Below are 25,029 nucleotides of genomic sequence, written 5' to 3' on the forward strand. Positions count from 1 at the left end.
TGGATTGGTAGAAATCAACATCATTAAAATGTCCATACTACCCAAGACAATCTACAGACTCAATGCAATCCCTATTAAAATACCAACAGCATATTTCACAGATCTAGAGCAAATGCTCCAAAAATTTATATGGAACTGTAAGGCCTTGTCTAGAGCACGCTGGATATCCAAGGCCACTCAGAGAATGGGAATCTTAAAGTATTCAAGGCTAAGATAGTATACACAGGTGCAACGACACAGTAATCTCAAGTTACACTGTGCAAACGTGCTCTTCTATAACCCAAATGATTGATGTCACCATTTGGCAGAAAGCCTCTTTTGTCTAAGTAGCACTAAAGTATGTTACTGAGACTGCTATAGTGAGTTAGCTTAGATGTGCCTACTATGAGAGGCTGTAGGTCCAGAGGCAGTGCGAGGCTGCTCAGATAATGGCTGTAGGTACAGAGACTATTGCTATGTAGAAAAGATGTATTGTTAACTAGCCGGTGTATGGCTGCCTACTGTATGGGACTTTACTTTGAAGAACTGCTTTGTCTAATAGCTCCTTGTTGAAGAACTGCTTTGTCTAATAGCTACATGGCCACTAGCTTCTACAATAAAGACTCTCTTATCTACCCACAACTTCTCATGGCTTCTTCATTTACCACCCGGCATTCAAGGAGGTCCAGCCCTGGCAGAGAGGCTTGGACCCAACAATTGGCATAGTAGGACAGGATCAGGAGCTGTGCTTCCAACGATGGCACAGCGAGCAGGGAATATAGGAGGAAATGATACAGCAAGCAGGGTTCAAGAAGGAAAGTGCTCTAACAATGGAAACAAAAAAGACACTGAATAGCTGCAGTAATCTTAAGAAAGAACAAAGTTGGAGGAATCACAATACCAGATATCAAGCTACACTACAAAGCCACTGTAATCAAAATAGCCTACAGGCACAAGAAGAGGCATATAGATCAATAGAATAGAAGACCCCAGAAATCAATCCAAGCTATTACACTCAATTAATATTTGACAAAGGAGGCAAGAGCATACAATGGCGTCAAAAGAATTTCTTCAATAAATGTCATTGGGAAAACTGGACAAATACATGCAAAAAAATGAAACTATACCACCAACTTATACATACACAAAAATAAACTCAAAATTATAAGAGACTTAGATGTAAGTTGGGAAACCATAAAAATCTTATAAGAAACCATAGGCAGCAAAATCTCAGACATCTCTTGTTATCAATATGTTTACGGTTACATCTCCTAGGGCAAAGGAAACTAAGGAGAAAATAAACAAATTGGGCTACATCAAAATAAAAAGCTTCTGTTCAGCAAAAGAATCCATCAACAAAATGAAAAGGGAGCCCACTGTTTGGGAGAACGTATTTGGCAATGATACATCTGATAAAGGGTTCATATCCAAAATATATAAGGAACTCATACAACTTAACAAAAGGAAGACAAACAATCCAATTAAAAAATGGGCAATAGATCTGAATGGACACCTCTCCAAAGTGGACACACAGATGGCAAAGACACATTTTAAAAAATGCTCAAAATCACTGATCATCAGAGAGATGCAAATTAAAACGATAATGAAGTATCAGCTCACACTTGTTAGAATGGCTACCATCAACAAATCAATAAATGACAAGTGCTGGTGAGCATGTGGAGAAAAGGGAGCACTAGTACACTGCTGGTAGGAATGCAGACTGGTACAGCCATTATGGAAAACAGTATGGAGTTTCTTAAAAAATTAAATATGGAACTGCCATTTGACTCAGTGTTCCCACTTCTAGGAATATATCCTGAGAAACCTGAAACACCAATCAGAAAGAATGTATGCACCCCTATGTTCATAGCAGCACAATTTACAATAGCTAAGATCTGGAAACAGCCCAAGTGCCCATCAGTAGATGAGTGGATAAAAAAGCTATGGTACATTGATATCATAGAATACTATGCAGCATTAAAAAAGGTGAGTCTCTTACCCTTTGAGATAGCCTGGAGGGACCTGGAGAGTATCATACCAAGTGAAATAAGTCAGTCAAAGACAAGTATCACATCATTTCACTCATATATGGAATCTAATTAGCAAAACAAACTGATGAATGGAGTAAATCCAGAGACACAGAAGCATTGAACAGAGTGAAGAATCTCAGAGGGAAGGTGGGGGAGGGTGGATAGGCAGAAGGTAATGAACCAAAGAATGTATATATATGCATAACTCATGTGCACAGACAATAGGGTGGTGAAAGCCTGAGGTGGGGGTGGGGGTGGGGAGGTGTGGGGATGGACTGGAAGGGGTCAATGGGGGAAAAAAGGGACCATATGTAATACTTTCAACAGTAAAATTTTTAAAAAATTAAATAAATAAATATATACTGTAAGAATTTTTCAAGGAACTATAATTGTTAGAAGATCTTAAGCATCTTAAAAACCAAATGCACATTCAAGATATACTTTTTCTTAATGAAATTGCTAATGGTGGGAGGGTAACATTGACGGTGATATATGATGGAGAACTATAGCAGAATATTGGTCATCCAGCTTTAATGCTATTTCCTCTGTCTGTCCAATCTCCCACAGCTGAGCCTGCCAATTCATTCCTGTCTCATTCATCTCAGATCAATTTGTATTTGAAAAAAATATTCAAACAGCTTCAGTATCTTACCACACAACCTCCATGTCTGTCCTAAACAGAACACAGTCCATGAGCACTGCAGCTGAGATTTGCTCAAATACTATCTTATTCTCATTTCAATGATTTCCCAAGTAAATTTCACACCAGGTGTCTCAGCCTGAACTTATAATAATCACTCCAATTTCCCAAACCCTCTGCTGACACATGAGATATTGCCTTATTATCTGTTTTCATATACACTCCCATCATCTTTCAAAGAGCTATAGCCAAACTACTAAGCCTTAATGGATGTGCAACCACACACCAAAGCCTTCCTTCCTAGAAACCGACTTTCCAGGCAAGGACCTGTGATCAGCCCAACTGCTGAGCACCCTTAGTATTGCAGATGACGACTTGCCTGAAATTGCCCCTTTCAGACAAAGCTCACAATCTCCTGACCAACATCCAACAATCCCTACTAGACAGGCCCACTGCTCAGTTGTGTCCACACTTGTGGCACACCCTGTTCTGTTGCCAGCACAGTGCTCTGTTTTGCTGAAGAATCCTGAGATGGCACAACAGCAATTTAATTTCGCCAGCATTTACTGAATGTGCTGTCATTGTTCCTGATGCTAAGGACAAAATATGAAAAATTAGAGCCCATAAATATGAGAGAGAAGATGCAGAGTTTAGAGTCAAAAGGAACAGTGTTCTTTATTCTCACCCCTGATTTTCAAAAGAGAAAATAGGCCCATGAAGATTAAATGATTCCCTAAAAGCCATACCCTAACAATATCTCCAGTACATCTTGCTATTCACTAGGATCAAAAATAATTCTTTTTTTTTAATATATTTTATTGAGTTTTTACAGAGAGGAAAGGAGAGAGATAGAGAGTTAGAAACATCGATGAGAGAGAAACATCGACCAGCTGCCTCCTGCACACTCCCCACTGGGGATGTGCCCGCAACCAAGGTACATGCCCTTGACCGGAATCGAACCTGGGACCTTTCAGTCCGCAGGCCGACTCTCTATCCACTGAGCCAAACCGGTTTCGGCCAAAAATAATTCTTTACAGTGCCCACAATTATCAAAAGTTGTGTGTCATCCAAGATATTATCTCTCCTACTAAAAAGTTACTAGACGAGTTTAATTTTTAAAAAGACCAAAATAAACAAAGGACATCCTATATAATAAAGAGGTAATATGCAAATTGACCATCACTCCAACACACAAAATGGCCACCCCCATATGGACACAAGATGGCCGCCATAAGATGGTCAGCAGGGGAGGGCAGTTGGGAGGGACCAAGCCTGCAATGGAAAGCAGTTGGGGGCAATCAGGCCTGCAGGGGAGGGCAGTTGGGGGCAACCAGGCCAGCAGGGAAGAGCAGTTAGGGGTGACCAGGCCGGCAGGGGAGGACAGTTAGGGGCAATCAGGCCAGCAGGGGAGCAGTTAGGTGTCAATCAGGCTGTCAGGGGAGTGGTTAAGGGCTGATAAGGCTGGCAGGCAGGCCAGCAGTGGGGTGCCAGCAGTCCTGGATTGTGAGAGGGATGTCTGACTGCCCGTTTAGGCCCAATCCCACTGGCATCGGGCTTAAAGGGCAGTCGGACATCCGTTGAGGGGTCCCAGAATGGAGAGAGTGCAGGCTTGGCTGAGGGACACACACACCCCTGCATGAATTTCATGCACCAGGCCACTAGTCAGTCTATAAAAATTTTTTCTATGAATAAAGAAATGCTAATTTAACCAATGAATTTTCTTATCATAATGATAACTAATAAAAAAGGTAATATATATTATTGGCAAAGGTTGAAGAAAACACTGGCTTTATTAAAATTTTGGTGGAAACATAACTGATTTACATTTTTTGGAGGACAATAAGATAATTTTTAAGTTGTTATACTCCAGCAATTGCACTTGCAGGTGCTTTTGATGAATAAACATTTGAACAATTGCTCATGATGTATGATCAAAGATGTTATCATAGCACTTTGTAAAACAGACAAAATTGGCTGCCTGGCTGGTGTGGCTCAGTGGTTGAGCATTGACCAATGAACTAGGAAGTCACAGTTCGCTTCCAGGTCAGGGCACATGTCTGGGGTTACAGGCTCAATCCCCAGTTGGGGGTGTGCAGCACACAGCCAATAGATGATTCTGTCTTTCCCTTTCCTGTCCTCTTTCTGAAATCAGTAAGGACATATTTTTAAAAAGATACGAAATGAAACAACATCCGCATCATAGGGGTAACAGTGGGGAAAAAAAGTGAGCAAAGGCTAGAAAACCTGTTTGAAGAAATAATGACAGAAAATTTAACTAACCTGGTGAAGGAAGAAAGCCACACAATTTCAGGATGCATAGAGGGTACCAGTAAAGATGAACCCAAAGAGACCCACTCCGAGGCACATCAGAATTAAAATGTGAAACATTAAAGACAAAGAGAAAATCTTAAGGGCAGCAAGAGAGAGGCAGTCAGTGACCTACAAAGGAGCTTCCATAAGGCTGTCAGCTGATTTCTCAACAGAAACACTATAGGCCAGAAGGGAATGTCAAGAAATATTTAGAGCAACGAAAAGCAAGGGTCTAAAACCAAGACTACTCTATCGAGCAAGGCTATCATTCAAAATTGAAAGTGAAATAGAGAGCTTCCAAGACAAAAAAGGCAAAAGGAGTTTATCACCACCAAACCTGCAATGCAAGAAATGTTAAAGGGACTGCAGTAAGAAGAAGAAAGAGAGGAACATAGCCATAAGGAATAAAATTGGCAATAAATAAATACATATCAATAATAACCTTTAATGTAAATGGATTACATGCTCCAATCAAAAGACAGAGAGATAGCTAAATGGATAAGAAAACAGAACCCATAGAAATACTTACTACAAGAGACCCCCTCAGAACAAAAGACTCACACGGGATGAAAATGAAGGGATAGAAATAACTTTTACATGAAAATGGAAACAAAACAAAACAAAACAAAAAAAGCAGGTGTGACAATATTCATATCTGACAAAATAGACTTCAAGGCAAAGGGCATAACAGGAGGTGAAGAAGGCCACTACATAATATTTAAAGGATAGTTCTAGCCCTAACCAGTTTGGCTCAATGGACAGAGCGTCGGCCTGCGGACTCAAGGATCCCAGGTTCGATTCTGGTCAAGGGCATGTACGTTGGTTGCAGGCACATACCCAGTAGGGGTGTGCAGGAGGCAGCTGATCGGGGTGTGCAGGAGGCAGCTGATCGATGTTTCTCTCTCATCGATGTTTCTAACTCTCTATCCCTCTCCCTTCCTCTCTGTAAAAAATCAATAATTTTTTTTTTTTTTAAAAAAGGATAGTTCCAACAAGAGGCTATAACCCTGGTAAATATTTATGCACCTAATATAGGAGCAGATAAATAAATAAAAATAAAAATAAAACTTCTAGAGGGCTTTATGGGAGAGATCAACAGCAATACAGTCATAGTAGAGGACTTTAACACCCCACTGACATCACTGGATAGTCAGTCTTACAGTAAAAAAATCAATAAGGAAACAGTGACCTTAAATAACACATTAGATCAGGTGGAGTGAATTCACATTTACAGAAAATTTTGCCCAAAGATGCAGAAAATACATTCTTCTCAAGTACACATGGGATATTTACCAAGACAGACCACATGTTAGGACACAAACTAAGTCTCTACAAGTTCAAGAAGATTAAAATCATATCAACTAATTTCTCGGATCACAATGACATGAACCTAGAAATCAACTACAATAAAAACATTAAAAAACATTCAAACACATAGAAGCTAAATAGCATATTAAACAATGAATGGGTGGGTTACTAAGGACATAAAAGAAGAAATCAAAAACTTCCCGGAAATAAAATGAACCTAAAATCTGTGGAACACAGCAAAACCAGTCTGGAAAGAAAAATTCATAATAGCATGCAGGACTACCTCAAGAAAAAACAAAAAGCTCTACTAAACTATCTAAATGTACAACTAAAAGAATTAGAAAGAACACAACAAGAAAAGACCAAAGTAAGTAGAAGTAGGAAATAATAAAGAGCAGAGCATAAATAAGTGGCATAGAAACTAAAAAAACATATATATATATATATATATATAATCAATGACATCAAGAGCTCATTCTTTGAAAAGATAAACAAGGTTGATGAACCTTTAGCCAGACTCATCAAGAAACAAAGAGAGAGGACCCAAATAAATAAAATCAAAAATGAAAGAGGCAAAGTTACAACTAACACTACAGAAATACAAAGGATTATAAGAAGATACTATTAACATCTATTTGCCAACAAACTGGACAACTTGGGAAAAAAGGACAAATTCCTGGAAAGATACAGTCTTCCAAAAATCAATCAGGAGAAATAAAAAAAAACCTGGATAGACCAATAAAAATAATTAAATTGAAACAATAATAATAATTAAAAAAAAAAAAAACTCCCAGCAAACAAAAGCCCTGGTCCAGACAGCTTCACAGTGCAGTTTTACCAAACATTCAAAGAAGAATTAACACCTACCCTCCTCAAACTATTCCATAACATTCAAGAGAAAGAAAGACTTCCAAGCACTTTTTACCAGGCAAACATTATCCTAATTCCAAAACTAGATAAAGACACTACAAAGAAAGAGAATTACAGGCCAATATCTCTGATGAACATAGATGCTAAAATCCTCAATAAAATATTACAAATTGAATCCAGCAATACATTAAAAAGATCATACCCAATGACCAAGTGGGATTTATTCCAGGGAAGCTAGGCTGGTACAATATCCTTAAATCAATAAATGTGATACATCATATGAACAAAATTAATGATAAAAATCACATGATCATATTAATACTAGATGTACCAGTTAATGATGCGGATTTTTTTCAATAGATGGAGTTACACATATGTTGATATATATGCGATTTGATACCTATGTTATTTTGTTGTATTGACAGCAAGCTTTAAAACTTCATATGTCAAATTTGCTGAAGGTGTTAACATCAGATATTTTTACGCTTAAAATGTCAAATTTCGTGCCAAAAATAAGAGCATTTGTGGGAAGTTTTAATTCATTATTTTGAAGAAAAGCGCTGCTGAAAGTTATCATATACTTCAGAAAGCGTATAGTTTACATGCTCCATCTCAAGGTACTTGTGAACGCTGGTTTAAATGCTTTATAAGTGATTATTTCGATGTGAAAGACAAAGAACGTCCAGGTCAACTGAAAAAGTTTGAAGACCAACAATTACAAACATTTCTGGATGAAGATGCATGTCAAACTCAAAAACAACTTGCAGAAAGATTAAATGTTGCTCAGCAAACAATTTCTGATCATTTACAAGCAATGGGAAAGACTTTAAAGGAAGGAAAATGGGTGCCACGTCACGTGAACAAAAGACAAATGGCAAACCAAAAAGTCATCAGTAAAATGTTGCTTCAACGGGCATGAAAGAAAGTCTTTTTTTGCATCGAATTGTGACTGGTGATGAAAAGTGGGTTTATTTTGAGAATCCCAAACGCACAAAATCATGGGTTGATCCCAGCCAACCATCAACATTGACTGCAAGGCCAAATTGCTTTGGAAAGAAGACAATGCTCTGCGTTTGGTAGGATCAGGAAGGTGTGGTGTATTATGAGCTTCTAAAACCAGGTGAAAGCATTAATACTGATCACTACCGACAACAAATAATCAATTTGAACCACGCTTTTGATCGTAAAACGACCAGAATGGGCCAAAAGACACGGTAAAGTAATTTTGCTTCATGATAACATACTATCACACACTTCAAAACCAGTTAAAGACACATTAAAAGATCTTGCCTGGGAAGTATTCACCCACCTGCCGTATTCACCAGACCTTGCTCCTTCAGATTACCACTTGTTCTGATCGATGGCACATGCACTTTCTGAGCAGCACTTCAAAATGTACAAAGAGGAAAATTGGGTCTCTGGATGGTTTGCCTCAAAATAAGAAAAGTTCTATTGGGACAGCGTCAACAAATTACCTGAACGATGGGGGAAATGTGTAGCTAGCGATGGACATTACTTTGAGTAAAGCACTTTTGATGTTTCTTTTGAAATTATCATGTTTTCTTTGATTATAAAATCCGCCATTATTAACCGGTACACCTAGTAGACACAGAAAAAGCATTAGCAAAATCACAGCTCAGATTTTTGATAAAAACTCTCAGCAAAGTGGGAATAGAGGAAATATATCTCCACAGAATAAAGGCTATATATAACAAACCTACAGTGAACATCATACTCAATGGGCAAAAACTAAAACCATTTCCCCTAAGAACAGGAAGACAGGAATGTCCACTTTCAACGCTCTTATTCAACATAGAACTGGAAGTCCTAGCCATAGCAATCAGACAAGAAGAATGAATAAAAGGCATCCAAATTGGAAAGGAGGAAGTAAAACTCTCATTATTTACAGATTACATGATACTGGACATAGAAAGATTCCACCAAAAAAAATGCTGCATTAAAAATGAATTTGGCAAAGTGGCAGGATATAAAATTAACATTCAGAAATCTATGGCATTTTTATACACCAATAATGAACTCTCAGAAAGAGTAACTAAGAAAATAATCAAATTTACATTGCTACAACAATAAATAAAGGTATCTAGGAGTAAAATCATCCATGGAGGTTAAAGACCTGTATTCAGAAAACTATAAGATATGGAAAAAAGAAACAGAGGAAGATACAAACAAGTAGCAGCATAAATCATATTCATTGATTGGAATAATTAACATCATTAAAATGTTCATACTACCCAAAGAAATCTATAGATTCAATGCAGTCTCTGTTAAAATACTGTCTGCATATTTCTCAGATCTAGAACAAATATTTGAAAAATTTATATAAAACCAAAAAAGACCCAGAATAGCCTCAGCAATCTTGAAGAAAGAAAAACAAAGTTGGATGGATTACAATACCAGATATCAAAGTATACTACAAAGTCACTGTAATCAAAACAGCCTGGTACCAGTAAAAGAACAGGCATATAGAACAATGGAACAGAACCAAGACCCCAGAATTTGACCCACACCATTACGGTCAATTAATATTTGACAAAGGATGCAAGAGCATACAGTGGAGTAAAGACAGTCTATTCAATAAGTGGTGTTGGAAAAACTGGACAGGTATATGTAAGAAAATGCAACTAGATCACCAACTTACACACCATACATAAGCATGTACTCAAAATGGATAAAAGACTTGAAACCATAAAAATCCTAGAAGGAAAAACATAGGTAGTAAAATCTCAGACATCTCAGGTAGCAGAATTTTCACCAATACATCTTCTAAGGCAAGAGAAACAAAGAAAACAATAAAGTGACTACATCAAACTAAAAAGCTTCTGCACAGCAAAAGAAACCACTCTCAAAATGAAAAGAAAACCCACTGTATGGCAATGATACATCTGATAAGGGGTTAATTGTAAGAACTCATACAATTTAACAAAAGGAAGAAAAACAATCCAATTAAAAAATGGCAATGGAACTGAATAGACACTTCTCCAAAGAGGACATACAGATGACCAAAAGTTATATGAAAAAAATGCTCAACATCACTAATCATCAGAGAGATGCAAATTAAAACTACAATGAGGTATCACCTCACACCAGCCACATGGCTATTGTCAATAAATCAACAAACAGCAAATGATGGATAGGATCTGGGGAAAAGGGAACCCTAGTACACCGCTGGTGGGAATGTAAACTGATGCAGCCACTTTGGAAAACATTATGGAGTTTCCTTAAAAAATTAAAAATGGAACTGCCGTTTAACCCAGCAATCCCACTTCAGGGAATACATCCTAAGAATTCGAAACACCAATCAGAAAGAATATATGCACCCCTATCTTCATAGCAGAGTTGTTTAAAATAGCCAAGTTCTGGAAACAGCCTAAGTGTCCATCAGTAGATGAGTGGATATAAAAGCTGTGGTACATTTACACAATGGAATACTATACAGCAGTAAAAAAAGAAGGATCTCTTACCCTTTGAGACAGCATGGATGAACATGGAGACTGTTATGCTAAGCAAAATAAGTCAGTCAAATATAAATATCACATGATCTCACTTATATGTGGACTCTAATGAGAAAAATAAACTGATAAAATAGGTCCAGAGACGAGGATGCATGGAACAGACTGTCAGATTTCATAGAGAGTGGAGGATGGAAGGCAGGAAGAGATTAACCAAAGTACTTCTATACTTACATGAATAGCTCATGGACATAGATAATAGTGTGGTGAAGGTCTAAGGTTGGGGAGGGGACCAAGTGGAGGGGAGAAAATGGGGGCACATCTGTAATACTGTCAACAATAAAAATAAATTTTAAAAAAACACAACATAATTTGACTTTTATGATACACCTTAAGCAGAGAAGGAACTGTTTTTTATAAATGTTCCAAGTAGTGTTGGTATTGAGTCTCTTTGTGTGTATTATGTAATTTAAAGAGAATATAAATAACTGTATTGGTGTCCTCAAGCACAGAAAAATAAAATGCAGTTGTAAGAAAGTAAAGTAAAATCCTATAGCCCTGAATTTAAATTGAAAATAACAGTACGCACTCATGATTTATTTTATCTTTAAAAACATAGATGGCTCAGTGGATTACAGTGTCATCCAGCACACCAAAAGTCTGTGGGTTCAATTTCCAGTCAGGGCACATATCTAGGGGTGTTGATGCCTGGTCTGGGTACATACAGGAGGCAACCAATTGATATTTCTCTCTTACATCAATGTTCGTTCTCTCTCTCTCTCTCTCTCTCTCTCTCTCTCTCTTCTCTCTCTCCAAAATCAATAAAAGATATATCCTTAGGTGAGGATTAAAAACAAAACAAATAAGAAACATATATATTTCCTAGCTCTGTCCACTGGAAATCCCTCGAAATAATGACAAATCCAGGAACAATGATCATTAAATTCCACATATAAGTGAGATCCTGTGATATTTGTCTTATGGTATTTCATAACCAATTAAAAGGAACCAGACCTTGAAGAAATGACTGGTTCCAGGTTAGGGGAACGAAAAGAACAAGACGAACCTGGAACATCTTGTTATACACCAAAAACAAGGGGCAATCAAAAGCTCCTAGATTCCCATCAAAACAATCAGGATTAAACTTGATGGGTCACTGTGAAATCAATAAAGATAATAACTACAATGGACTGAAGCATGTGAAATAGGTTTTAACTCATAAGTTCACAATGATACTTTAAGTATATATTAAACCATCTTTGGAAGATGCTAACAAACCAAGTCCTTCTGAAAAACAGTAAAGGAAAAGAATCAAGTGGTTATCCTATCTTTCCTAAATGGATTGTACACCAAGGTAATCAAATATTTGATAAGATAATAGTCTTCTTTTTAAATTATTATTTATTGATTTGAGAGAGAGAGAAACATCGATTTGTTGTTCAACTTATTTAAGTATTTATTGGTTGATTCTTATATGTGCCCTGACTGGGGATCAAACCCACAAGCCTAGCATATCAGGACAATGCTCTTACCAACAGAGTTACCTGGCCAGGGTGATGTAAGTCCTCTTAGGGAAGGATTTTAACTAATAAATGAGAAAGAATTATAAAATTAAATTACTTGCACCACAAAGATAGAAGCAAATTTGTATCTCTTGTGGAAATGATACCAAACATAAAGTATTCTTGCCTTACCTATTCTCCCAGGCCCCCAAAAACTCTTGAATTGGAACAAACCTAGATTTCTAATTAGCAGTTTACAGGAAAAATAAGTAAGAAAGAAATACTCAATAGGATACCCAAAGATTAAATAAGAAAAGTCCAGACTATAGTAAAATTCACAGGGCAAATTAAAAAAAAAAAAACAACAACAAAAAACTTAAGACATAAGAACCAATGCAGTGTATGGACATTATTTGGGATATTAACAATATTTTTTAAAATAAGATTTCACAAACAGCTGGGAAAATATGAAGACTGAAATATGTTTTGATATTAAATTAACGTTTACTTTTTTTAAAAGGTATAATAATGATAATGTATATTTTTTATATAACCTTATCATCTAGTGATAAATAAATATTCTGAGATATTTATAGTTGAAATGGTATCTGGAACTTACTTCAAAATAATCATGGTGTGGAAACATGCTCTAAGTCACTAATCATCCGAGAGATGCTAATCAAAATGCAATGAGGTACCATCTCACACCTGTCAGAATGGCTATCATCAACAAATGAACAAATGACAAGTTCTGGCGAGGATGTGGAGAAAAAGGAACCCTCGTGCACTGCTGGTGGGAATGCAGACTGATGCAGCCATTGTGGAGAACAATATGCAGTTTCCTCAAAAAACTAAAAATGGAACTCCCATTTGACCCAGTGATCCCACTTCTAGGAATATATCCCAAGAAACCAAAAACACCAGTCAGAAAGGATATATGCACCCCTATGTTCATAGCAGCACAATTTACCATAGCTAAGATCTGGAAACAGCCTAAGTGCCCATTAGCAGATGAGTGGATTAGAAAGCTGTGGTACATCTACACAATGGAATACAGTGGGGCCTTCACTTACGAGTTTAATTCGTTCCGTGACAGAGCTCGTAACTCAAATTACTCGTATGTCAAATCTTAAACAAGTGAGACACGTGATGCTGGGCTGATGTTGTGGCGTTCACTGTGACATTCACTGCGCCAACTAGCGGTGGGGTAGCTGAAGCTGGCTCATAACCCTAATTTTAGCTCACAACTCAAAGCAAAAAATCGGCCGAGAGACGGCTCATATCTCGAAAAACTCGTTAGTTGGGACACTCTTAAGTCAAGGCCCCACTGTACTATGCTGCTATAAAAAGGAAGGAACTCCTACCATTTGCAACAGCATAGATGGACCTGGAGAGCATTATGCTAAGCGAAGTAAGTCAGTTGGAGAAAGATAAATATCACATGATCTCACTCATTTGTGGAATATAATGAACAACATAAACTGATGAACAAAAACAGATCCAGAGACAGAGAAGCATCGTTCAGACCATCAAACCTCAGAGGGAAGGCAGGGAAGGGTAGGGGGAAGGGGGAGAGATCAACCAAAGGACTTGTATGCATGCATATAAGCATAACCAATGGACACAGACACCAGGGGGATGAGGGCATGAGTGGGGGGGTCAATGGGGGACTAAGGACACATATGTAATACCTTAGTCAATAAAGAAAATAAATTTTAAAAAATGTATACCAAAAAAAAATAATAATAATGATATGGGAAAGAAAGGGAGGTGAACACTCTAAATGAAATTGGCCATGAATTGATAATTTTTAAAATGAATGATGAAATTATAGTCATCTCTCTATTTTTAAACATGTTTGAAAGCTACTGTAACAAAAAGCAGAATAAATTAACGAGTGGGTAACTAGGTAGGTAGGAAATCAGGCTGGCAAATGTACGGGGCAGATCTGTATGTTCAGGTCTTTAGTCCTTTAGACACAATTCTGAAACCTAAAAAAAAACAAACCTGTAAAAATAATGTCTAAAATTCATTTAATAGACAATCTAAACGGAACTGACTTAAGATATTCACATATTCACTGCAAATACACAGGGATTGGCAAAAGTAGGTTTATAATTGTGAATATGCAAAACACAGTTTATTCTAGTGTTATTTATTCATATTTTTCCATATGAACAACTAAACCTACTTTTATCCACCCCTGTATTTAATGTGATTATGGGGTGTTCCCTCAAATGTTATTTGGAATGTTACTTAACTTTTAAAAATCGAAAAAATTCTGAATTCCACAATATATCTTTCCTCAAGAGTTGGGATAAAAAATTTGTAAACTTGAATTAACATAGAAAAAATCAAATATTAAGTAAATAGAGCTGTTATAAAATACTATGTATCATATATGAGCACATCACTAATTAATGTGAATATTCAAATATAGGTACAATTAAAAGGTTTCTTAACCATTTGTATACCATAAGCATCTATAGACACAAGCAGCGGACCTTTTTTAATTAAATTCAAAATATGGTGGCAGTTAACTAGTTAAAACAGTAGCTATTGTTAGAGAATAGCAACATAGAAAATTTCATTTAAATACTTTATATTTCTGAATTGTTCCATAACTTACCAGCATGTATGTATTACTTTTTAATTTAAAAATGAATTATTTTAGCCCTGGATGTTATTGTTCGGTGGTTAGAGCATCAGCCTGTGCACTGAAAGGTCATGGATTTGATTCCTGATCAAGAGTAAGGATCGATCCCTGGCTCCAGTTGGGGCATGTGTGGGAGGCAACCAAGTAATGTGTCTCCATCAGATTGATGTTTCTCTCTCTATTTCCCTCCCGTCCACTCTAGAAATCAGTAGAGCCCTAGGCGGTTTGGCTCAATGGATAGAGCATCGGCCTGCAGACCGAAGGGTCCCAGGCTCGATTCTGGCCAAGGGCACATGCCCAGGTTGTAGGCTCAATCCCCAGTAGGGTGCGTGTAGGAGGCAGCTGATCAATGATTCTCTTTCATCATTGATGTTTCAATCTCTCTCTCCCCTCTCCCTTCCTCTCTGAAATAAAAATATATTAAAATTGGTTAAAAAAATATAAATCAGTAGAAAAAAATATCCTCGGGTAAGAATTAACAACAACAAAAAATAGTGTAATTTTATAACAAAAAACAAGGCTCTAAAATACATATTAAAATATACAGAATTTTTCTAAATGGCGCAGCAATATTGAGGTAAAAGCAAATATTAGTTCTCCCCCTCCATGGCTGACACAACAGCATCTTTTTAAAAAAATTATTTTTATTGATTTCAGAGAGGAAGGGAGAGGAAGAGAGAGATAGAAACATCAATAATGAGAAGCATTGACAGGCTGCCTCCTACACGCCTCTTACTAGGGATTGAGCACACAACCCAGGCATGCGTCCTGATTGTGAATTGAACCATGACCTCCTGGTCTATAGGTCAATGCTCTACCACTGAGCCACACCAGTCAGGCAATAGTATCTTGATTAATTATTTTTAAAACAATATCCAAAATTATATTCCCTAACTTAATAATTACATTCAGAGCATATAATAAGTGAACTGTATTTTAAATATCAAAACTAAAGAGGGAAAATGGCAAAAGTAGTAAACAGAAAGCCCTCTTATGCATTTTCAAACTCAAATATTCATGGATTTATTCCCCCTAAACAATTACAATTGAATTTCATTATGCCAGTTTCCTCTTTTGGCAAATGTAAATAAGAGATACAATAACCTCTAGAATGTTTTTGTGATAATTAAATGGACAACAAATATAAAAGTTTTGCCTGGCACCTGCTAAATACTCAATAAATATTATTGCTTTTACTATTAATATTATTATTGTTCCTCTTGGTCAGAAGCCTGCTCCTGCCCACTGCGTTTGAGATCAGGGAAGAAGCTCTGAAGTATTAGCTATGTTAGATGAGAAAGCTGTGCCTTAAGTGATTTGGAGAACTTCCACAGAGAAGTTTTTATTCCAAATTAAACTTTTCAAACTTTCAAACAAACTTTTTATCTCTGTAAAAGTTAGTTACTTAATACACTGTGTTTTGGATTCTGTCTTTATAAAATAACAAACTATAATAAAATACAAATATGTCTTAATGAAAAGTGTCATATAAATGTTCATCATATTGTTTCTAAATAACAATAGTTTCATTAAACCATAAAAACAGTTTTATCTTTTTAGCAAATTGGTGCCTTAATCTCTCTAGCATGAAGATATTTTCAATATGTAACCATATAGAGGAAATAGTACAACTAGTATGTATTAAAATCATAATGACTTAAGAGATAATTTAGCACAATAGAGCATTCTAAAATATAACCTTGATTACAGTTAATATTATCTGATATCTACATGATTATTTTTTATATTCATTACTTACCCTCTTTCATATGTGAATTCATCTTTTAGGGAATTAGCTGATGATTCACCAATAAAGACAGATGGTATATCAATTTTCTTTAGCACAGCAACTATATAAAACAATAATAAAATTATTCTTAAAAGCCTATACTTAATGTACAATCAACTTAATTTTCTTCCAGCATATGCAACTGGAAACAATCAACTCAAATTATATATTGGTTGATTCTCCCAATAATAGATTTATAGCATCATCAAAGTGGCTGAGAAATACTACATACTTAAGTAACAAAAGCTAACATTTTGCTTATATACATTATATACTATCTCAATAGTCCTGAGAATGGAATATAATTATTTTTAATATTTCCATTTGACTTATCCTTTATAGACATAATTAACTATTAGAAAAGGATGAAGAGAGAATTTAAGTTTTCTTTCCACACTTAATTCCTGAATGAAAGCGAAAAAACTTTTTTACATACCCATTCCCAGGAGAGGTGCAAGCCTAAGAATGTAAGAAAAGACCACTTCACACCAGTCTGAAAAATGACAGCACACATACACTTTCCGAAGTGAAAGGGTGGCAGGAATTGAGAAAGGCATAGGACAGGAAAGTTAGGTAAATTTCTACTTCCTCCAAATCCTAGATTTCGTGGTAAATCTTTGTGTTTTGGCTGGTGTCCTGAGAAATTTGACCCTTATACCGATATTACAAAACCAAAATCAAATGGCAAAAGAAAAAAAAAATTACCCATTAGGAAGAGAAATAAAACAATCCTCTTAATGTTACTGTAGAAAAAGCAGCCTTATTTTTAGCTGTGAGTTAATTTAACAGACTTGGCTTTAGACAAAGCCCACTTGTTTTCTTTTGTAATATTTTTCCCAATAACTCTGTTCTATATTTCTTTAAAAAATGCATATTCATTATTTATTTTTAAAGGCAGGGAGAACACAAGAAGAAAACAGAACATAGCCATAATCCTTTCCACACAAAGACCAAGCAAGGTTTTATTTGATAAATCTTTGGGGTTTTTTTGTTTCTTTTGTTTTGTTTATTGTTTTTATAGGGAAGGAGAGGGGGAGAATCATCAATGTGAAAAACATCAATTGGCTGCCTCTTGCATGTGCCCACTGGGGATTGTACCCACCACTGGGTATGTGTCCTGACCAGGAATCAAACCCTCGACCCTTTGATGCATAGGATGACACGCCAACCAACAGAGCTGCCCTAGCAGGGCACTTTTCTTTTGACAAATACATGTAATTATGTAGCCAGCACCACAATCAAAATATAGAATGTTCTATCACCCCTACAAATAATCCTTTGTGCCCCTATATAGTCAATCCATGCCCCCAACCTCAGCAACCACTAATGTGTTTTTCTTTAATCCTTATAAAGACACTACAGGCCCGGTGCACAAAAATTTGTGCACTGGGGGGGAGGGGGGGGGTCCCTCAGCCCGGCCTGTGCCCTCTCGCAGTCTCGGACCCCTCGGGAGATAACGACCTGCTGGCTTAGGCCTGCTCCCGGGTGGCAGAGGGCAGGCCTAATCCCTAGGTACAGCCCCTGGTCGGGCTCAGAGCAGGGCCGATTGGGAAGTTGGGGCACCGCCCCCTGTCATGCACAGAGCAGGGCCGATTGGGAAGTTGTGATGCCACCCTCAGTCATGCTCAGGGTAGGGCCTATTGGGAGGTTGGGGCACCGCCCCCTGTCACACTCAAGGCAGGGTCCATGGGGAGGTTGCAGCGCCAACCCCTGTCACACACACAGCAGGGCCAATCAGGGGGTTGGGGCGCTGCCGCCTGTCACGCACAGAGCAGGGCCCATCAGGGGGGTTGGGGCTCCGTACCCTGTCACGCACAGAGCAGGGTCAATCCGGGGGTTGGGGAGCTCGCCCCTGTCACGCACAGAGCAGGGCCCATTAGGGGGTTGGGGAGCTCGCCCCTGTCACGCACAGAGCAGGGCCCATCAGGGGGTTGAGGAGCTCCCCCCTATCACTCACAGAGTAGGGCTGATAGGGGAGTTGGGGCACCGCCCCCTGTCACACACAGAGCAGGGAGGATCAGGGGGTTGGGGCGCCGCCCTCTATCACCCACAGAGCAGGGTGGATCAGGGGGTTGGGGTGCCGCCACTGTCACACTCAGGGCAGGGCCGATGGGGAGGTTATGGCTATAACCCGTCACACACAGAACAGGGCCCGTGGGGTGGGGGGGTTGGGGCGCCGCATCCTGTCACACACAGAGCAGGGCTGATCAGGGGGTTGGGGTGCCGTACCCTGTCACACACAGAGCCGCAAGGCGATCAGGGGGTTGGAGAGCTCTCCCCTATCAGGCACAGAGCAGGGCAGATCAGGGGGTTGGGGCACCTTCTGTCACAAACAGAGCAGGGCGGATAGGGAGGTTGTGGCCCCGCCCCCTGTCACACACAGAGCCGCAGGGCGATCACGAGGTTTGGGCGCTGCCCCCTGTCACACTGGTCCAGGTGCCGGGAGGCATATTACCCTTTTCCTATATAGAATAGCAGCCGGGTGCATGGGTGGGTGCCGGCTGGTTTTCCCTGAAGGGTGTCCTGGATCAGGGTGGGGGTCCCCACTGGGGTGCCTGTCCAGCCTGGGTGAGGGGATGATGGCTGTTTGCAGCTGGTCACACACCCTTCAGGGTGGGGGTCCCCACTGGGGTGCCTGGCCAGCCTGGGTGAGGGGATGATGGCTGTTTGCAGCTGGTCACACACCCTTCAGGGTTGGGGTCCCCACTGGGGTGCCTGGTCAGTCTGGGTGAGGGGCTGAGGGCTGTTTTCAGGCTGGCGGGTGACTAAAGCTCCCAACTGCTCCTTTTTTTCTTTTTTTTTATTCTGGGCCAGCTTTAGCTCTGAGGCTCCAGCTCTGAGGCCTCAGCTGCTGAAAACAGGTATCTGGTTTGTTTCGGTTCTATAATCGAAACTCTGTATCAACTCCAGCTCTGAGATCCCGGCCGTTGAAAGCAGGTTTCTGGGGTTTTGTTTAGCCTCTATATTTGTTACTATGTTTCTTAAACTGCAAGCTCAGAGGCCAGCAAGGCAGGCGGGGAACGTTGGTTTCCTCTGTCACTGAAGCAAGCAAGCCTCATGTTCAGTTTAAGCTGCCTGGCTGCCAGCCGCCATCTTGGCTGGCAGTTAATTTGTATATCTCGCTGATTAGCCAATGGGAACGGTAGCGGTCGTACGCCAATTACCTTGTTTCTCTTCTATTAGATAGGATATTTTAACGTTTTATTTTAAACTCTTGGTATTCCTTGGTAGGATACATTTTTTCACTTCCAGATTGGTTGTTTTAAGAAAATATAATCATTGATTCCCACTCATTTTCTCTTCTTCTTCTTCTTCTTCTTCTTCTTCTTCTTCTTCTTCTTCTTCTTCTTCTTCTTCTCTCTCTCTCTCTCTCTCTCTCTCTCTCTCTCTCTCGAACACACACACACACACATACACACACACACACACACCCTACAAGCCCCAGGAAGGTAGGAACCAAAATGGTGAGTAAAGGAATTTTTAATCACTATTTTTACATCAGTGGGAATAAAATTTTATTGTTACACCAGCAGGATCATATAATAATGGGGCATAGTGTGAGTTTTTCTTCCACTCAGTGATACACTTCAGAGATCCTGTCATGTCAATAAAAATCCACCCCATTGTTTTAATAGCGGAGAGGTAATGATATAATCACATACATTTTATGAAGATATTTTCTAGCTTGCTAAGAGATCTTCCTCTATCACATAGTTTACAGTTTAATTTATTTGACACTTAAAACTTGGAATTATATATCCTTTGTAAAAGGAATGTTTTAGTCTTTCATGAAGATATTCTGATACACTCAAAGAGAAACTTTTGGGTTGTAACTACTGGCTTATAATTATTGCAAGTAACATAACTTCTGTGACTTATACCTAAGAGATGTTAAAAGCTTCTCATTTTAGTCAAAAGATTAAGAAAGGGGACAATGATGTATGCAAATATGAATAGCCATATTGGAGACTCTGCAACACTATTTATATACTAAAAACATGTTCTAGTTCACAAAATATTTTTAGAAACACTAAATTTTAATTCTGATCCACAAAAAAACTCCATGAAGTAATCAAATAGTATTATCATGATATCACAGACCAGTGATAGCGAATCTATGACATGTGTGTCAGAGGTGACACGCGAACTCATTTTTTTGGTTGATTTTTCTTTGTTAAATGGCATTTAAATATATAAAATAAATATCAAAAATATAAATCTTTGTTTTACTATGGTTGCAAATATCAAAAACTTTCTATATGTGACACGGCACCAGAGTTAAGTTAGGGGTTTTCAAAATGCTGACAGCTGAGCTCAAAAGGTTTGCTATCACTGTCATAGACAAATCATACTTTAAATGGCCAGCCCAACCTCTCCAGATTCACATATCCAATTGCCTGTTTGATATTTCCACTTGATTGCATAACAGATGTTTCAAATTTAATGTTTTCAATTGGGACTCTCAATGTTTCTGTTCTACTCCTAGTCTTTCTTATCTCTGTAAATAGCAAAACTACTCACCTAGTTTCTCAGGGTAAATATCTTGGAGTCATCCTGGACTCTTCCCTTTTCCTTATTCCTCATAACAAATCCTATCAACTTCAAAACAAGTCCACAATTCTATCACTTCTCAACACAATCACTGCCAACACTCCAGATCACCATCACCTCTTCCTTGCTGCTGCAGCAACATTCTAACTCGCATCTACTGGTGCTCTTGCCCATTTTTTCCCTGCAGTCTATTCTCAAAAGGAATCGCAACCAAAGTGGCCATTTAAAAATATGTCAGATCACCTCACACCTCTATATAAAATACATATAGAACAAATTCCAAAGTCCTACAGGATCTGGCCCCTGGCTCACTCTCTAACCTCATCCCCTACCACTTTCTCTGACCCTTGCTCAATTAATACCAGCCACTGTCACACCTTGAAACACCAAATATGCTCTATCTTCCAGCTTTCTGTTTGTTGTTCCCTTTCCTTGGAAAACTCCTCCTCAGCCTCTCACTTTAGACTTATGCTTAAATGTCAAAGCCTCATATGCAGAAGTCTTCTTTGACCACCCTATTTAAAAGATCCCTCCCCTCATCCCTGTCACTTTATATCCCTTTAGGCAAAAAGGTTTTTCTTCATAGTACCTGTTACTATGTGCCATATAGCATATCTCTTTGTGTTCATTTCCTCTCTCCCACTCCAGAATCCTATCTAATAAAGAGTGAATATGCTAATTGACCCTCATGCCATCGCAAAGATGGCGGCTCCCACAGCCAATAAGGAGGGAATATGCTAATTTACTGCCCCGCCCTCAAGGATGGCAGCACCCACAGCCAATAACAAGGGAATGTGCTAATTGACTGCCTTGCCCTCAAAGATGGTGACGCCCACAGCCACAAGATGGCGGCGCCCAGTCCCCTCAGCCCCCCAGCGACCCAGGGCCGGCCCGAGGCACAGGCAAGCCTCAGATGGCCCAAGGTGCAGGAGGCTTGCGCTGCTGGCAGTGGTAGCAGCAGAGGTGTGATAGGGCATCGGCCTCCCACCCTTGAGGGCTCCCAGACTGTGAGAGAGAGCAAGCCGGGCTGAGAGACACCCCCCCCCCCCCCCAGTGCATGAATTTTCATGCACCAGGCTATACAATAAAGAGCCAGGGTCCTAACAACGATTATGACCAAAGGCTTGACCAGACCTGAAGTCAGTGCTAGGTTGCCATGGCGACCCAGCACTGACTGGGGCCAGTACAGGTGCCCCGACCCAGCACTGACTGCCTAGGGGGCTGTGGATCAGGCCCTGAGCGAGGCCTGCAGGCAAAGAGGCAGGGTCTGATCCGTAGCCTCTGTGGCAGCTGTTGATCAGAACTTGCCTCTTTCTCTCCCAGCCTGGCCAACAGCCGCACCTCCATTTCTCTCCACCGGGGCTGCTGATCAGCCCTGCCTTTCTGATCAGGCCCCGTTGATAGGCCCAGAGATGCTGACTGGCATAGAAACTGACCAATCAGAACCAAATCTGGATGAAGTGTGAGGAGCCACCGGCTGCCTAGGAGGTGGAGCTTTTGACGCTGACTGGCATAGAAACTGACCAATCAGAACCAATCTGGGTCAACTGTGAGGAGCCAATGGCTGCCTAGGAGGCAGAGCTTTTGAAGCTGACTGGCATAGAAATGGACCAATCAGAACCAAATTGGCCGGCAGAGGAGGGCAGTTGGGGGTGATCTGGCAGGCAGGCAGGCAGAAGCAGTTAGGTGAGATCAGGCAGGCAGGCAGCGAAATTAGGGGCAATCAGGCAGGCAGGTGAGTGGTTAGGAGCCAGTGGTCCCAGATTGTGAGAGGGGTGACCGTTTGGAGTGGGTGCAGGCTGGGCTGAGGGAACTTCCCCCCCCTCCATGCACAAATTTTGTGCACTGGGCCTCTAGTGTAATAATAGTAACAGTAGCAATAATAATAATAGCTAAATAACCATTAAATGATTACTAAGAACCAGGTGGTCTTCTAAATAGTTTATATGTTATAATTCATTCAATCCTCACAAAAACCCAATGAGTTAAGTATTATTATTCTATTTACAGATCAGAAAAGTGAGGCACAGAGATGTTAGGTAACACAGTAAAAGTCACACAGCTAGTAAGTGGTAGAGCTGGGATTCAAACCCTGGCAGGCTGTCCCCAGAAACCACACCCTTAACTACTGCATTCTGCTACTTCAAAGAAAGGTATAGAAACTGACCAATCAGAACCAAATCTGGATGAAGTGTGAGGAGCCAAAAGCTCCCCTCCTAGGCAGCCAGTGGCTCCTCACACTTCATCCAGATTTGGTTCTGATTGGTCAGTTTCTATGCCAGAGGTATGTTTCTATTCACAGAGCCTTAAACTGTGTCAATCCCTGCTGTAGTCATGGTACCTAAAATAGTGCTTGATAGACTGCCAAAAGAAAACATTTGCTGAAGGAAGAAAGCAATGAAAACAGAAGAAACAAACCAAGACATATTGATAACTTGTCTTGGTTACACAGTTAGGCATTTGCACAACTTGGACTCAAACTTGAGGCTCTCAACTCCTAATCTAGGTTCTTCCCACTCTGCCATGGCATGGGTTTTCTCATATCGCTATCTCATATGAGCTTCCCAATCTTGTCAGGTCAAATAAAAATCAAAGCTATTCATACTTTTATAGATGAAAATAAAGGACTTAATATTTTATTAATAATAAAATAAAGGACTTAATTAACTTTCCCAAGGGTGCAGGTAAATAAAAATCCCTTCATCAAGTCCTCTAATTCCCAAGCAGTGGTTGTCAAATTTTTGTAAAATGCTGGAGCCTCAATGGTACTTCATGCATTCTACCACGATTATGAGAATTTAATTAGCTAGAAGTTTAAAATAATATTTTAAAAGATATGCCCGGCCAGTATGGCTCAGTAGTTGAGCAGCAACCCATGAAAGAAGAGGTCACTGGATGGTTCCTGGTCATGGCACATCCCTAGGTTGCAGGCTCCATTCCCCGTAGGGTGTGTGAAGAAGGCAGCCAATTAATGTTTCACACTAATCGCTGTTTCTCTCTCTCTCCCTTTCTCTCTCCAAAAGCAATAAAAACATATTTTTAAAAAATAAAAATAATTTAAAATATAAAGAAATTAACTAAGGAACTTATTCCTAGAATGTTTCTTTTTTATATATTGTAAGTTTGCCTCAGATTATATAAGGAGTAAGAAGGAAAAGAGTTCTACTCAAACAACAAGAATAATGTCTTATGCTATAAAAATACTTTTCTGGTTAAGGAATTCAAAATATTTCCTATTAAAGATGTAGTTATTTAAAGTCCTAAATACATTCCAATAAAGTATGTCAGTCTATAGCTGTGTGTGTGTGTGTGTGTGTCTCCCCCACGTCATCAAACAATTCAATTGAACTCAAGTCTGATGTTATATAGCCGGAGACAGCATCAAATTCCAAAGGTTTAGTCTCCCAAGACAAGACACCCATCTTTCAGAAGCCAATTGCAAATAAACATTATCATCTGTGCTTCTAACTGACTAGCTATAGACTGGAGGTTCCACCACCCCTTCCCCTTGGGTCCAGTTAATTTGCTATAGCAGATCACAAAACTCAGAGAAATATTTTACTTACTAAATTACCAGTTTATTATGAAAGACTATAACTCAGGAACAGACAGATAGAAGAGATATACATGACAAGGTACATGTGAAGGGGCACAGAGCTTCCAGGCCCTATCCAGGCACACAACTCTACCAGCACCTCTACTCATTCACCAACCCAAAGCTTTCCAAAACTGTCCTCTTGGTTTGTTTTTGGGTTTTTGTTGTTGTTTGTTTTTTGTTTTGTTTTTTGAATGAAGGCTTTATTACATTGGCAAGCTTGATAAAATAATTAGCCATTGGCAATCCATTCAAACTCCAGCCCTTCTCCCCTCCTTGAAGGTCAGGAAGGGAACTGAAAGTTCTAACACTCTTAACACATGGTTGGT

The 25,029-nt window shown here is 39.3% G+C and overlaps 1 protein-coding gene across 5 annotated transcripts in view; it reads right to left on the minus strand.

Moving 5' to 3' along the window:
• The window catches only part of RNF13 (ring finger protein 13), a 163,403-nt gene that overhangs the window by 62,265 nt on the left and 76,109 nt on the right, over positions 1-25,029 (minus strand). For all 5 annotated transcript variants that reach the window (XM_081087434.1, XM_081087437.1, XM_081087436.1 and 2 more), the window contains one exon: positions 16,525-16,615. In XM_081087434.1, coding sequence (XP_080943560.1) covers positions 16,525-16,615 — 91 coding nt within the window. The remainder of the gene's footprint in view (positions 1-16,524; positions 16,616-25,029) is intronic.

This window comes from Myotis nattereri (genome assembly GCF_964212035.1).
Source record: "Myotis nattereri genome assembly, chromosome: 3".
NCBI classification, from domain to species: domain Eukaryota; kingdom Metazoa; phylum Chordata; class Mammalia; order Chiroptera; family Vespertilionidae; genus Myotis; species Myotis nattereri.